Here is a 13483-nt window from a genome sequence, read left to right on the forward strand (position 1 = left end):
AGATAGTACAACTGGACTTTGATTATATTTAGACAGCTTGCTTCAGAGATGATATTTGTCGTAAACTGAATGTGTTAGATAATCCATCTATTAATATTTTGACATTTGAACTTGGAACCAGGTAAAACAGCACTGATTAATAAAAATACTCCATAAGTTACAGAATTTTGCATTACATCAAATTTTCCTTTTCACTAATCCTGTGTAAATTGACTAACAATCATAATTTTGTAATGTTAGTTTAATTATTAATGCATCTTATTATTGTAACTGAACAATAACTGATATATAGTTAAAAAATATGTTTCAGCTTTCGGAAACTGAAGAAAGGTCGAGAGGGTGTATCAAGTAATAGTAAAATAAAGATGCTTGCAAAGAACCAAAGAAGTTTCAAGAAAGAAAATGAGTGGCCAAAGAAAACTGGATGCTTTCAGAAAAAAAAGGAAGACAGAGAGAAAGCACTAAGAAGCAAAAATTGTGAAATACCTTGGATAAAGCTCTTAATGTGTCAAAATAAGGTTATTATTTTTAAATGTTTCATGATAAGTTTGTTGAGCTACTTGCCTCCCCCCACCCCAAGAACCCAATTTTTATTTCCATTCTCTTCCAGTGTTAGGATATAGGGATGGAATTTTCTGTGTATTTGTACCCCCAAAAAAAGTACTTTGGGCATAAAGTGAATACTTAAGACCATAAGACATTGGAGCAGAATTAGGCCATTCGGTTCATCGAGTCTGCTCCGCCATTCAGTCATGGCTGTTTCTCATCCCCATTCTCCTGCCTTCTCCCCATAACCGCTGATTCCCTTAATAATCAATAACCTATCTATCTCTGTCTTAAAGACACTTAGTGATTTGGCCTCCACAGTCTTCTGCGGCAAAGAGTTCTAGAGATTCACCCTCTGGATGAAGAAATTTCTTATACTTATCGTGTAAGATCAAGGAAACCCAGTTGCAAGTATGTTATACGCACCATTATGCTACACCTGACAAGCTTTTTTATGATTAAAAAGGACAGCACGGTAGCACAGTGGTTAGCATAGTTGCTTCACAGCTCCAGGATCCCAGGTTTGATTCTCAGCTTGGGTCACTGTGCGGAGTCTGCACGTCCTCCCCGTGTCTGCGTGGATTTCCTCCAGGTGCTCCGGTTTCCTCCCACAGTCCAAAGATGTGCAGGTTAGGTGGATTGGCCATGCTAAATTGCCCTTTGTATCCAAAAAATGTTAGCTGGGGTTACTGGGTTATGGGGATAGGGTGGAGGTGTGGGCTCAAGTAGGATGCTTTTTCCAAGAGCTCGTGCAGACTCGATGGGCTGAATGGCCTCCTGCTGCACTGTAAATTCTATGATAAAAGGCTCTGAAGAGATCATACGGACTCAAAACGTTAATTCTGTTTCTCTCTCCACTGATGCTTTCAGACCTGTTGAGTTTTTACAGTATTTTCTGTTTTTATTGTTGCTTTTTTATGTCTTGTCTTTTGGTTCCTGTACTCTGTTATACCTTAGCTCATTAGAACGGCTCCACCACCAGACTAAAGAGTCGTTTACGCAAATTTCACACAATTATGCTGGTTTAAAATGTGACGTTTAAGCCTAAATTTCTAAATGGAGCATGTAACAGTAATTCTTATCATGTTTGCCTCCTAATCTTACTGACATTCATTTCTGGGCTAATCTGATAATAATATAAAGTATCCTAAAATTCCCTTAATAAAATAATCCTTTCTAAGTAAGCTCTCTACCTATTATCATAGCCACCCCTTCGACCTTGCCATCTCATTTTTTCTTAGTCGCAGGCAAGGCCATTTCCGATTACGCCCTTGTATTCCTCATCAAGTACATTCTGCTGTGTCCACTTCTGGAAAATAAATCCTGCACATGTCACAATGGCTCTCTCAAATTCCTAACAGTCTACTTTCTGGTCGTCCATTCACCATGATATTTCTGCAGCTGTTGATTTACTCATTCACTTTCTCAATACCCCTTTTTGATATCTATGACCAAATAAAACCTGTGATCTGTCACTCCCGAGTTATTCTCCCTGTTACAACCCCTATCTTTGATCCCTTTAAGTCCAAGGGGTACAGACCTCAATAAAGGTGGAGCACAACTTATTTAGCCATTCATCATTGACAAAGTTGAACCCCATCAAGTACCATAGTACCCCATCTCTGCCAAAACTGCTCATTACTCAAGGATTACCCTCGGATGCAAAGATGAACTGGCTTCTTTCTCCAATACCACTGAGGTCTTCCAAAAAACACTGGGAAGACCTGAAGCCATTGTCTTTGGCTCTGTCACATTCCATTTCCCCACCATCATTCTATTCCACAGTCCCTGTGAAGCAAAACCAGACAGTTCAAAATCTTAATTTATGAACAAATTAGGAGCAGAAGGTCATTTATTAAGATCATGGTTGACCTGTTTGTTTTTCGAATTCCACATTCCCATTCACCTCCGATAATCTTTGACTCCTTTGCCTAATAAAAGTCTATCTACCTCCACCTTAAAATATTCAATGACACCCATCTCCACACTTTCTAAGACCGCGTTCCAAAGTCACACAATCCTCTGGGAGAAAACATTTCTCCTCATCTCTGTCCTAAATGGGCAACTTTTAATTTTAATTTTAAAACAGCACCCCAAAGGCCTGAACTCACCCACAAAAAGAAAAATCCTTTCCATGTCCACCTTGTCAAGACTATTCAGGAACTTATATATTTCAATGAAATTACCCCTCACTCGTCAAAGCTCCAGTGAAAACAAACCCAGTCTCTCCAACCTATCCCGACAAGGCAATCCTGATTACCTTGAGGTTCCCTAAGTGTCCAGCTATAACCTCCATAATGAATGATTCCAGCACCTTCCACATGACAGACATCATGCTAACTGGCCTATAGTTTCCTGCTTTCTGCCTTTCCCTTCTTGACTAGAGGGGTAATATTTGATAGAACCTTTCAAAAATTGAGCAAATTTTGAAAAAACACATTTACCTCATTACCCTCTTTTAAGACCCTAGGATAATGTCTAACAGATCGAGGAGACTGGCCAGTCCACAGCTCCATCAGTTTGTTCAGTAGGGCTTCCCTAGTGATTGTAATATCACCAGGTTCCTGAATTCCTTTGGCCTCCTGTCTACATGCCTTTTTAATAAATTTAAAGTCCCCAATTATTATTTTTTTCCAATTTAGCGTGGCCAATTCACCTACCCTACACATCTTTGGATTGTGGGGGTGAGATCCACGCAGACACTGGGAGAATGCGCAAAATCCACGCGGACAGTGACCCGGGGTAGAACCCGGGTCCTCGGCGCCATGAGGCAGCAGTGCTAACCACTGTGCCACCATGCCACCCACCTGATTTACATGCCTGGAATTTTGTTTTGTGAAGACAGAAGCTAAATACTTGTTCATTTCATACGCAATTTCCTTATCTACTTGTCAATTTCTAGAGGATCAATGCTTACTTTACTCTTTTCCATTTTAAATACTTGTAGAAACTCTTGCTTTCTGTTTTTGTATTTCTAGCTAGCTTCTGGTACTCTTCCTCTCATACAAGGAAATTTATTTTGCCTGATTAATCCTTTAGCCATTCTCTGCCATTCTTACAATTCTGACCAATCATCTGTCCTGCCACTCATCTTTGCGCAGTAATATACTTTTTCTTACGTTTGATGCTTTCCTGAACTTCTTTAGTGAACCACAAATTTTGTGTCCTGCCCTTAGAAATGTTCTTTATGGTAAGAATGTACATATTCTGAGTGTTCTGAAATATCCCCTTAAATGTTTGCCGCTGCTTCTCTATTGACGTGTCCCCTAACCTTGTATCCCAGTTCACTTTAGCCAACTCAGCTTTCATACCCACATGGTTGTCTTTTTTTTAATTTAAAATACTAGCTTAAACCCACTCTTTTCCCTTTCAATCTGAATGTAAAATTAATTCATATTGTGGTTGCTGCTACCGAGGCATGCCTTTATTCTGAAGTCATTAATTAATCCTGTCACATTACACAATACCAAGTCTAATATGACCTGCTCACTGGTTGGTTCCAGAATGTGCTGCTCTAAGAAACTATCTCAAGCATCTTTTGAGCTCCTCTTCCAGGCTACCAATATGATTATTCCAAATTTGTGAGGATTAAAATCACCCATGAGTATTGCTGTCCTTTATCACAAGCAACCAATATTTCTTATATACTTTGTTCTACATTATGGTTGCAGTTCGGAAGTCTGTAGAGCATTGCCACTCGAGACTTCTTTCTCTTACTATTTCTCATCTCTACTCAAACCAATTCTACAACCTGACATCCTGAACGAAGGTCATAGAATCATAGAATTTACAGTGCAGAAGGAGGCCATTCTGCCCATTGAGTGCACCAGCCCTTACAAAGAGCACCCTACTCAAGCCCACGTATCTACCCTATCCCCGTAATCCAGTAACCCCCACTTAACCTTTTTGGACACTTGAGGGAAATCTAGCATGGCCAATCCACCTAACCCGCACATCTTTGGACTGTGGGAGGAACCGGAGCACCCGGAGGAAACCCGCGCAGACATGGGGAAAAGGTGCAGACTCCACACAGACAGTTACCCAAGATGGGAATCAAACCTGGGACCCTGGAGCTGTGAAGCAACTGTGATAACCACATCTCTAACTAGGTGCCAATGATGTGGAGATGCCAGTGCTAGACTGGGGTGGGCACAGTAAGAAGCCTCACAACACCACGTTAAAGTCCAACAGGTTTATTTGAAATCACAAGCTTTCGGTGTGCTGCTCCTTCATCAGATGAAGTGACGTTCGACAGAATCTCTTTCCTATTCTTACCTATGTCATTGGTACCTACAAGGACCAGAACTGGACTCTCACCCTCCCACTCCAAGTTACTGTCCAGCTCTGAGCAGTTGTCCCGAATGTTGGCACCGGGTATGCAACATAGCCTTCTGGAATAAGGGCTGGTTTAGCTCAGTGTGCTAGACAGCTGGTTTGTGATGCAGAACAAGGCCAGCAGCATGGATTCAATTCCGCTACCAGTTTAACCAAACAGGCGCCGGAATGTGGCGACTAGGGGCTTTTCACAGTAACTTCATACTTGTGACAATAAGAGGTTATTATTATTATTACTCACGTTCTTCGCTGTTCAGAACAGTGTCTCAATCCCTCAGTCCATGTCCAAACGCAGCAGGACCTGGACAATATCCATGTTTGTGCTGACGAGGCATATTCGTGCCACACAGGTGCCAGGCAATGACCATCTCCAACAAGAGAACACATAGCCATCAGCCCTTGACATTCAATTACATTACCAGCACTGAATCCATCACTATCAACATCCTGGCGTCACCTTTGATCAGAAACTGAACTGGACTAACCATATAAATACTGTGGCGACAAGAGCAGGTCAGAAGTCAGAAATTGTGTGGTGAATAACTAACCAGACTCCCCAAAACCTGTCCACTGTCTACAAGGCACCAGTCAGGAGTGTGATGGAATACTGTCCACTTTCCTGGATGAGTGCAGCTCCAATCATACTCAGGAAGCCTGCGTGATTGGTACCCCTTTCACAAACATCCAATTCTCCATCACCAACAAACAGTGGCAACAGTGTGTACCATCTACATGATGCTCTGCAGGAATTCACAAAGGTTCCTTAGAGAGCACCTTCCAAGTCTATGACCATTACCATCTAGAAGGACAAGGGTAGCAGATACCTAGGAACACCCCCACCTGGAAGTTCTCTCCAAAGTACTCACAATCCTGACTTGGAAACATATTGCTGTTCCTTCACTGTCACTGGCAAAATCCTGGAATTCCAACCCCCCTTCCCCAACAGCACTGTGGGTGTACCTACGCCGCGGGGACCGCAGCAGTTCATGAAGACAGCACGTCACCGCTTCCTCAAGAACAACTAGCGATGGACAACAAATGCTGTCAATGACACCCACATATCGCAAATTAATTTTTAAAACCATCCCCTGCCACCACTAAACATTCCTTTTTGCTCCCCCCAGTTGAATGGTTTCCTGTACCACAGTACCATGGTCAATTAGCTCATCAAACCTGCAGCTCTTACTCATCCAAATAAGCAGAAAGGATCTCAAACGTGTTGGACAATTGCAGAGGCTGCACTCCTGCCTTCCTCCCTCACTCATCGTCACACTCTTCTGTCCCTGATAACTAATCTACCATCTAGAAGGACAACTAATCAGAACAGAAGGCCCCATCCTAACAGGTGTATGCACCTCCTGATACAAGGCATCCAGGTAACTTTAACCTTCCCTGATGTGTCACAATATCTGCATGTCAGCCTCCAGCTCAAAACTCTGAGCTGAAGTTCATTGAGCCGCAGACATTTAACTGCAGATGTGTTTGCCTTGGACCACAGTGGCATCCAAAAGCTCCCACATCCCCCAATTGCAGCATACCACCTACTCTGCCATCTTTATTGTGTGATAATTTATTGTTTCTTACAATTTATAGACCCTAATGCTCCATATAAGCTGTATTAATGCTGGTGAACTTTTACTAATGCCAATAAGACTTTAACATGGCAATTAAATCATCTAAATCTTGAAAGATAAATGAACAAAATACACACCAATGAATCTCTTACGTGTTTCCCAAAGGCATCCTTTTTATACAGTCAGCTCATAGACTGAGCACCTATTATCTGTTTTAAACTCTCTGACCTCTCCGGTTATTGGTTAATCTACTCCTGTATGAAAGTGGAATTCATGCTGGAGGCTAAAAAAAAAGAGTAGTAGAAAGGACCACCTCCACCCGCACCTTAACCAAAACTCAGCAAGCTCTACTTCTTGCAGCAAACTTTAGCTTGAAGCACCTTCTCTCTACACCAAATTCCCACTTTAATCAAATTCCCAAGTGCTCGCTCTGTCTCCATCTCACTCATTTATGCTTTGTGACCCTGAGCTGAACTTACTACCCCATATCCTCTCCATCAAAGACCGCCTATTTCCATCTTCATTACATACTCTGCCTCTCCCATTTTTTTACATCCAAACTAGACAATTCCAATAGTTTTTATGTCAGCCTCCCACATTTCACCTGTCATAAACATGAGTCCATGCAAAACTCTGCAATGGTTAGCATTGCTGCCTCACAGCGCCAGGGACCCAGGTTCAATTCCGGCCTTGGGTTACTGTGGAGTTTGCACATTCTCCCCGTATCTGCGTGGGTTTTCTCTGGGTGCTCCGGTTTCCTTCCACATTACAAAGATGTACAGGTTAGGTAGATTGGCCATGATAAAAATTGCTCCATAGTGTCCAACAGTTGGGTACGGTTATTGGGATAGGGCAGGAAAATGGGGTTAGGCAGGGTGCTCTTTCAGAGCGTCGATGCCGATTCGGTGGGCCGAATGGTCTCCTTCAGCACTAGGGATTCTATGATTCTATGTGGTCGCTGGTCTACATTAGTTCTCAGTCCACAAATACCTCAAAATTAAATTCTGTTGCTACCCCTACCCCGACCCTACAAACCACTAAAAACTCTGCACTTCTCCAATGCTGGCCTCTTGTACATTTTCCCCATTGCTCGGTAGATACATGTGTTATATTCATTGTTGTTTCTCATAATTATTTTCTGTATTTTTGCAGACTGGCTACTGGAATTTTACATCTGATCTCGGAGTCTTGTTGGAAATTAATGTGGAATATCTAACTAACGTTTTTCTGATAGAAAGAGGCATTAAATCTCTGGGTAATGTATATTTTAATCTCTGGCAGTGCATTAGTCTAGATGCAAGCTACAGCAAGTAGCAGCAACTGTTGCTAAAAATATTTTGTAGCACTAAGTAGAATCTCCAAGTTGAGTTCGTTGAAGGTGGAGATAAAATGACTGGGTCTGGTGGGTGAGGCAATTGACAGTGAGAGACCATGTTATACAATGAATCAGAATCGTCCATCCTACATATTTATTTATATGATTCTATTTGAATTCTAACCTTGGTCTCTTACTATGTCTGCTAATATTTTTCTGAAATGTTGTAGCTGAATGTAAAGTGTTAATCCATATGTCTGAAGTTGCTTGATAATGTCATTTTTGCATAAATACGAAGTGCATAGAGGAAAAATAGTATTAAAGGCCAAAGTGTGTGTGTGTCGGGTGGGGTGGGGGGAGTGATGTGAATGTGGGAGCGACTGCATTTTTGCGAGCTCCGGCTCTGCTCATCTTTTCATATTCCTACACATTTCTTTTTTGTCTTTTCTTGCTTTACATTGTTTATACTATGTCCCACGAATTGTGGTCTGTGTCTCGGCTTGATAGAGACTGTATGGTAGCTGTAAGTAGTCATAGTGGGGCCCTGCTTTAGTAGTGCAGTTGCTTTTGTGTGGGCCCCCACCCTGACAGTGCAGTGTGCAGCAGCGGATGATGGTTGCCAAGAAAGATGCTGTTCTTTCTGAAAGTCTCGGCTCTGCAATGCAGGTCGTCATGACCTAATTTCAAGAACTACGAGGTGTTTTTATGGAGGCATTGGAGACACACGAGGTTTTTGCAATAGAGAGCACTGTCCCTGATGTGTGGCCGCCTCCATGCGGTTGAGTTCCTGCTGCATGGCCTATCATCTATCCTTTTTTTCAATAAATTTAGAGTACCCAATTCATTTTTTCCAATTAAGAGGCAATTTAGCGTGGCCAATCCACCTACCCTGCACATCTTTGGGTTGTGTGGGCGAAACCCATGCAAACACGGGGAGAATGTGCAAACTCCACACAGACAGTGACCCAGGGCCGGAATCGAACCTGGGGCCTCGGTGCCATGAAACAGCAGTGTTAACCACTGTGCCACCGTGCTGCCCCGCCCGTCATCTATCCTGACGGAGTGGGAAGAGAGAGAGGGGGGCAACAGCAGAGGAGTGCTGCTGAGGCAGGTTTCTGGGCGAGGTTCCCAGTTGAGTTGAGAATTGGATGCCATATTTTGGGAATCTCGATCTAGAGGCTGGGCAAATTAAATTCGTTGGAGCACATTTATTCCTGTCTTCGCGACCTGGGGTTGGGTTGGCTTTCGGTCCACTTCTCCTGTGCTGTTTGATCTGGATATCAGCCATGAGATGCTGAAGATGGCTGATCCGGTTGAGTCATCCCCTCCCCGACCAGAGTCTAACCTGGGTTCTGGTGAGACGACATGCCGGAAACAGTGATGCTTCATGCTTCAATCGTTGGAATCCTTGAGAGATCCTGTAGAGTGCTCATTGAGTCTGATCCTGCTTTATCCTTGATTTCTGCTTTCTTCGTGCCTCAATGAAAAACGTCTTTATCTTGAGACCTGCATGGCATCTCAGTACTTATCCTGGACTTTGCTCCCTGTTGATCATGTTGTCTACTTGATGTTGTCAATTTATTCCATTTACAGGGATGCGAATAATGTGGGCGTTCTCCCCCCATTCCTGACCTGTTTTGCTTTGAAGGAGGATGAGTGGAGCTGGAGCGGGTAGAGGATTGGAGTTGGTAGGGTTATTCTGTTCCTCGCTGTGATCGAGGAAGGCCCCCCCAGTTAGAGCTAATAAGTTTTGTGGGATTTTTTTCTACTTTTAATTTTGCTTCAATGTCTCTTCCTTTTTAGACCCAGGCAGACTGCACATTATCCAATGAGGACTGGGTTTAATTTGACTCTTCTTTTGGGTCGAGTTAGTCTAATCTCCTGATAAAGAGGTCTCCCTCTTTAGCTGTTTTCATTACTGTTAGAACCTTACGGAGAACAAGAGTGCCCGCGAATATCCTTTATATGACAGTAGTTTCTGTGGCCCGGTTGGGTTTCCCCTCCCGGATTTTCTTCCTTTTCTTCTACCATCTCGGTGTGGGGTGTTGGTTTTGGCACTGGTCTGGCCCGATGGGTAGCTCGGGATCCCTGGGGTTGGGGAGGGAGGACTGGCTTCCCCTCCCAAGGTGCTCATGAGGTGAGTGGCTTAATGGTGGTTTTTCCTCGGGGCTGGGTTCCCCTTGGCTAGGGCTCAGTTGTATATTCTTGCTTGTTATGTGGGTGGAAAGAGTGCTTTGCCCTCTATGAGTCTGAGTTGGTGCAACCCTAGATGGGAGTAAGGCTTTGAGTTGTTTGGAAATCCTTGCAGTCAGGTTTTCCGGAGTTTCATTTTGTGGCCTGCTGGACTAGGCCAGGCCTGGCACCATGGGTCAGTATTCTGTTGTATCCAGGATTATCATAGAATTTACAGTGCAGAAGGAGACCATTCGGCCCATCGAGTCTGCACCGGCTCTTGGAAAGAGCACCCTACCCAAGGTCAACACCCCCACCCTATCCCCATAACCCAGTAACCCCACCCAACACTAAGGGCAATTTTGGACACTAAGGGCAATTTATCATGGCCAATCCACCTAACCTGCACATCTTTGGACTGTGGGAGGAAACCGGAGCACCCGGAGGAAACCCACGCACACACGGGGAGGATGTGCAGACTCCGCACAGACAGTGACCCAAGCCGGAATTGAACCTGGGACCCTGGAGCTGTGAAGCAATTGTGCTATCCACAATGCTACCGTGCTGCCTCAAGGATTCTGGGCACTCTTCCGCGGGGTGCCCGTGGAGGCCCCGTTGTGTTTGAGTCTGTACCTGGGTGATTGGTGATTTCAGGGTGAACTGAGTGTTGTGCCTAATAGTTATCCCTTTTCTTATCTTCCCTTGAGTAGCAATGGGACCCCCTGTGGTTTCGTTGGGGCTGGCCCTCGTCTATTTGCAATGCCTTGGGCAGTAGCTTGAAAAGTCCTGTTATCTGAGTGTTTAGTTCTGATAGTTCTTCTTTTTCTCTATTCTTTTTTCTTCCGAGAGACCCCGGGGTGTTGCTTCTGATGTGTCTCTCGGCGCATTGGTTTTCTTCCAAGCTAACTGCGATGATCCAAGATAGCTGGTGTCAGTGCTATGGTTATTTAGGAGCGGGCCTATTGGATATGTTGTCATATTGTAACCTTAATTCTTTCTTTCTGAGTGGTCCTGGTTGTCAGGTTGGGTTCCTGGTGCTGAGGGAAGGTGGGCTGGCCCTTCTTCCCAGGGCACTCTCCTTTTTGGGTGGGTGGTCTGACAGCCCCCTCTCTTTGGGATGGGGTTCCCCCTTTATGTCAGGGATCCAACGGTGCTCTTCGTAACCTTGGGCCTCATGATATCCTGGTGTCCTCTTAGAGGATATGTCATTGCTGATGGTCAGGTACTTCTTCTTTGAACCTGGGACCCAGTGCATGGGTTTGGTAGCTCGGGTCTTTGGTCCTTGCCCCTTACTTGCTCTCTTCTCTGATTTTTCTATGGGAGACCCTGAGTTTGCGGTTTGAGGTCTGAGATTTTCTTGGACTTGAGACACCTGGTCCTCTCCTTATAGTCTTGCAGTCATATATAATGGTTTTCTGTTCTTTCTTGGGTCTAGAGGGGAGTTTGATTGCATTGTGGGTATCACTGTAATTCCCCCTTAGTTTGGTACGATTCAGGTCTGCACTGTCACTTATATCCTGCTTTGGTGCAGACGGGTCTTGTATCCGTGGAAGGAACACGTTGGGCATATCAGGCAGGATCTACCGGCTGCATTCCACTCTCACTCGAGCGCGACGTGGCCAGTAGATCCCGGGAGAGGCGTCCCATGGGCTCCCAGCAGTCTTCAGTCTTTATGCTTCGTGTCTTTATGCTTCCAAGTCCCGCGAGCGTCAAATTCAGAATCTTGCCCAAAGGGTGTGTGACCAAACGGCACGCGCCTAAGTAGGTTTTAAACCTAGTTAGGCTTGCTTACCCGGGATCTACCAGCCTCCCGGGATCTATTAGTCGCCCCAGCGAGGCCACAGCCAGACGAAGCTCAATACTGGTCCACACAAACGGGACCAGGCGGAACGGGCTCTGGGCCATCAGAGGCCCCTGACTGGCCAGAGGCAGGGTGGCTCCCTGGCCCTCTCTCTGGAATGTGGGCACCTTGGCACTGCCCAGCTGGCACTTTGACACTGCCACCCTGGTGCTGCCGAGGTGCCCAGGTGGCACTGCCAAGCTGGCAGGAGTACTACCAGGGTGGCACTACCAAGTGTCAGGGCCCAAGGGGGGGCCGTGGCCATGAAAGGAGGGTGGAGGGGGGTTTTAAGGGTGGGTGGGCGCAAGGCAGGTATGTAGGGGCCTCTGGTATGTTGGGGGGGTGACGGGTGGGGCTCCTGAAGGGGGGGGGCCTGAAGAGGGGGGCCCCAGGGACCTCATAGCCGGGTGTCCTCACTTGAAGGGGTGTCGGGTAATGCCCATGTGGGTGCAGCGTGACATTGCCCATGGATGAGGAGTGTGGGGGACCCACAAGCTCACTTAGAGATCGAGGCACCCTTTCAAAATGGCAGCCCAATCTCTGAGTTCAGCAACCCAGTGCTGAAAAAAAATCTTAAGTATGAGCAAAGCCAGAGAGAAACTCCCCAGGGCCCAAAAAAGTGGCTACATGTCATGTGATAGCTGGCAGAGCCGGTAGGAAACTCCCTGCAAAACCCGCCACTTAGAAATGTTTCCGTTAAATTCCGCCCATTGTCCCTGACTCATCTGGTCTTATTTGTTCCTTTGTTTCTGATAGCTTCTGTTCAGTGCTGTACCTGTTATGCAGTGATACCTATGGCTTTTCTTTTTCTCTTTTGTTTTGATGTGAAATTTGTAAAAACTTGAAAATGTCAAAAAAATACGTTTTGTTTTAAAGCCAAGGCGTGACATGCATCACACATTGCGGGATGATGTTTTAGCTCTCCTTGCTTTTAAACTATCTGGTTATTGTGAACATCAGGAAATCCAGGAAACTGGGTGAGCCTCACATCGGTAGTAGATAAATTATTGGATAGAATTCTTAGGGACAGGATTTATACCCATTTGGAAACAAATGGACTCATCAACGATGGACAGCATGGTTTTGTGAAGGGAAGGTCGTGCCTCACTAACTTATCAAATTTTTCGAGGAGGTGTCAAAGTTGATTGGTGAGGAAAGGGCAGTGGATATTCTTTACATGGACTTCAGTAAAGCCTTTGACAAGGTTCCTCATGGCAGACTGGTACAAAAGGTGAAGTCACACGGGATCAGAGGTGAGGTGGCAAAATGGATACAGAACTGGCTCGGTCACAGAAGGCAAAGGGTAGCAGTAGAAGAGTGTTTTTCTGAATGGAAGGTTGTGACTAGTGGTGTTCCACAGGGATCTGTGCTGGGGCCTCTGTTGTTTGTAGTTTACATAAACGATTTGGAAGAAAATGTAGCTCGTCTGATTAGTAAGTTCACGGATGACATCAAGGTTAGTGGAAGGGCAGCACGGTGGTGCAGTGGGTTAGCCCTGATGCCTCACGGCGCCGAGGTCCCAGTTTCGATCCCGGCTCTGGATCACTGTCCATGTGGAGGTTCTACATTCTCCCCGTGTTTGCGTGGGTTTCTCCCCCACAACCCAAAGATGTGCAGGCTAGCTGGATTGGCCACGCTATATTGCCCCTTAATTGGAAAAAATGAATTGGGTACACTAAATTTAAAAAAAAGTCAAGGTTG

At 45.1% G+C, this 13483-nt stretch overlaps 1 protein-coding gene across 2 annotated transcripts in view; it reads left to right on the plus strand.

Moving 5' to 3' along the window:
• The window catches only part of parp4 (poly (ADP-ribose) polymerase family, member 4), a 341167-nt gene that overhangs the window by 297414 nt on the left and 30270 nt on the right, over positions 1 to 13483 (plus strand). For both annotated transcript variants that reach the window (XM_072476809.1, XM_072476810.1), the window contains 2 exons: positions 311 to 518; positions 7608 to 7710. In XM_072476809.1, the coding sequence (XP_072332910.1) occupies positions 311 to 518; positions 7608 to 7710 (311 nt within the window). The remainder of the gene's footprint in view (positions 1 to 310; positions 519 to 7607; positions 7711 to 13483) is intronic.

The sequence above is a fragment of the Scyliorhinus torazame genome, chromosome 15, assembly GCF_047496885.1.
Source record: "Scyliorhinus torazame isolate Kashiwa2021f chromosome 15, sScyTor2.1, whole genome shotgun sequence".
Lineage (NCBI taxonomy): Eukaryota > Metazoa > Chordata > Chondrichthyes > Carcharhiniformes > Scyliorhinidae > Scyliorhinus > Scyliorhinus torazame.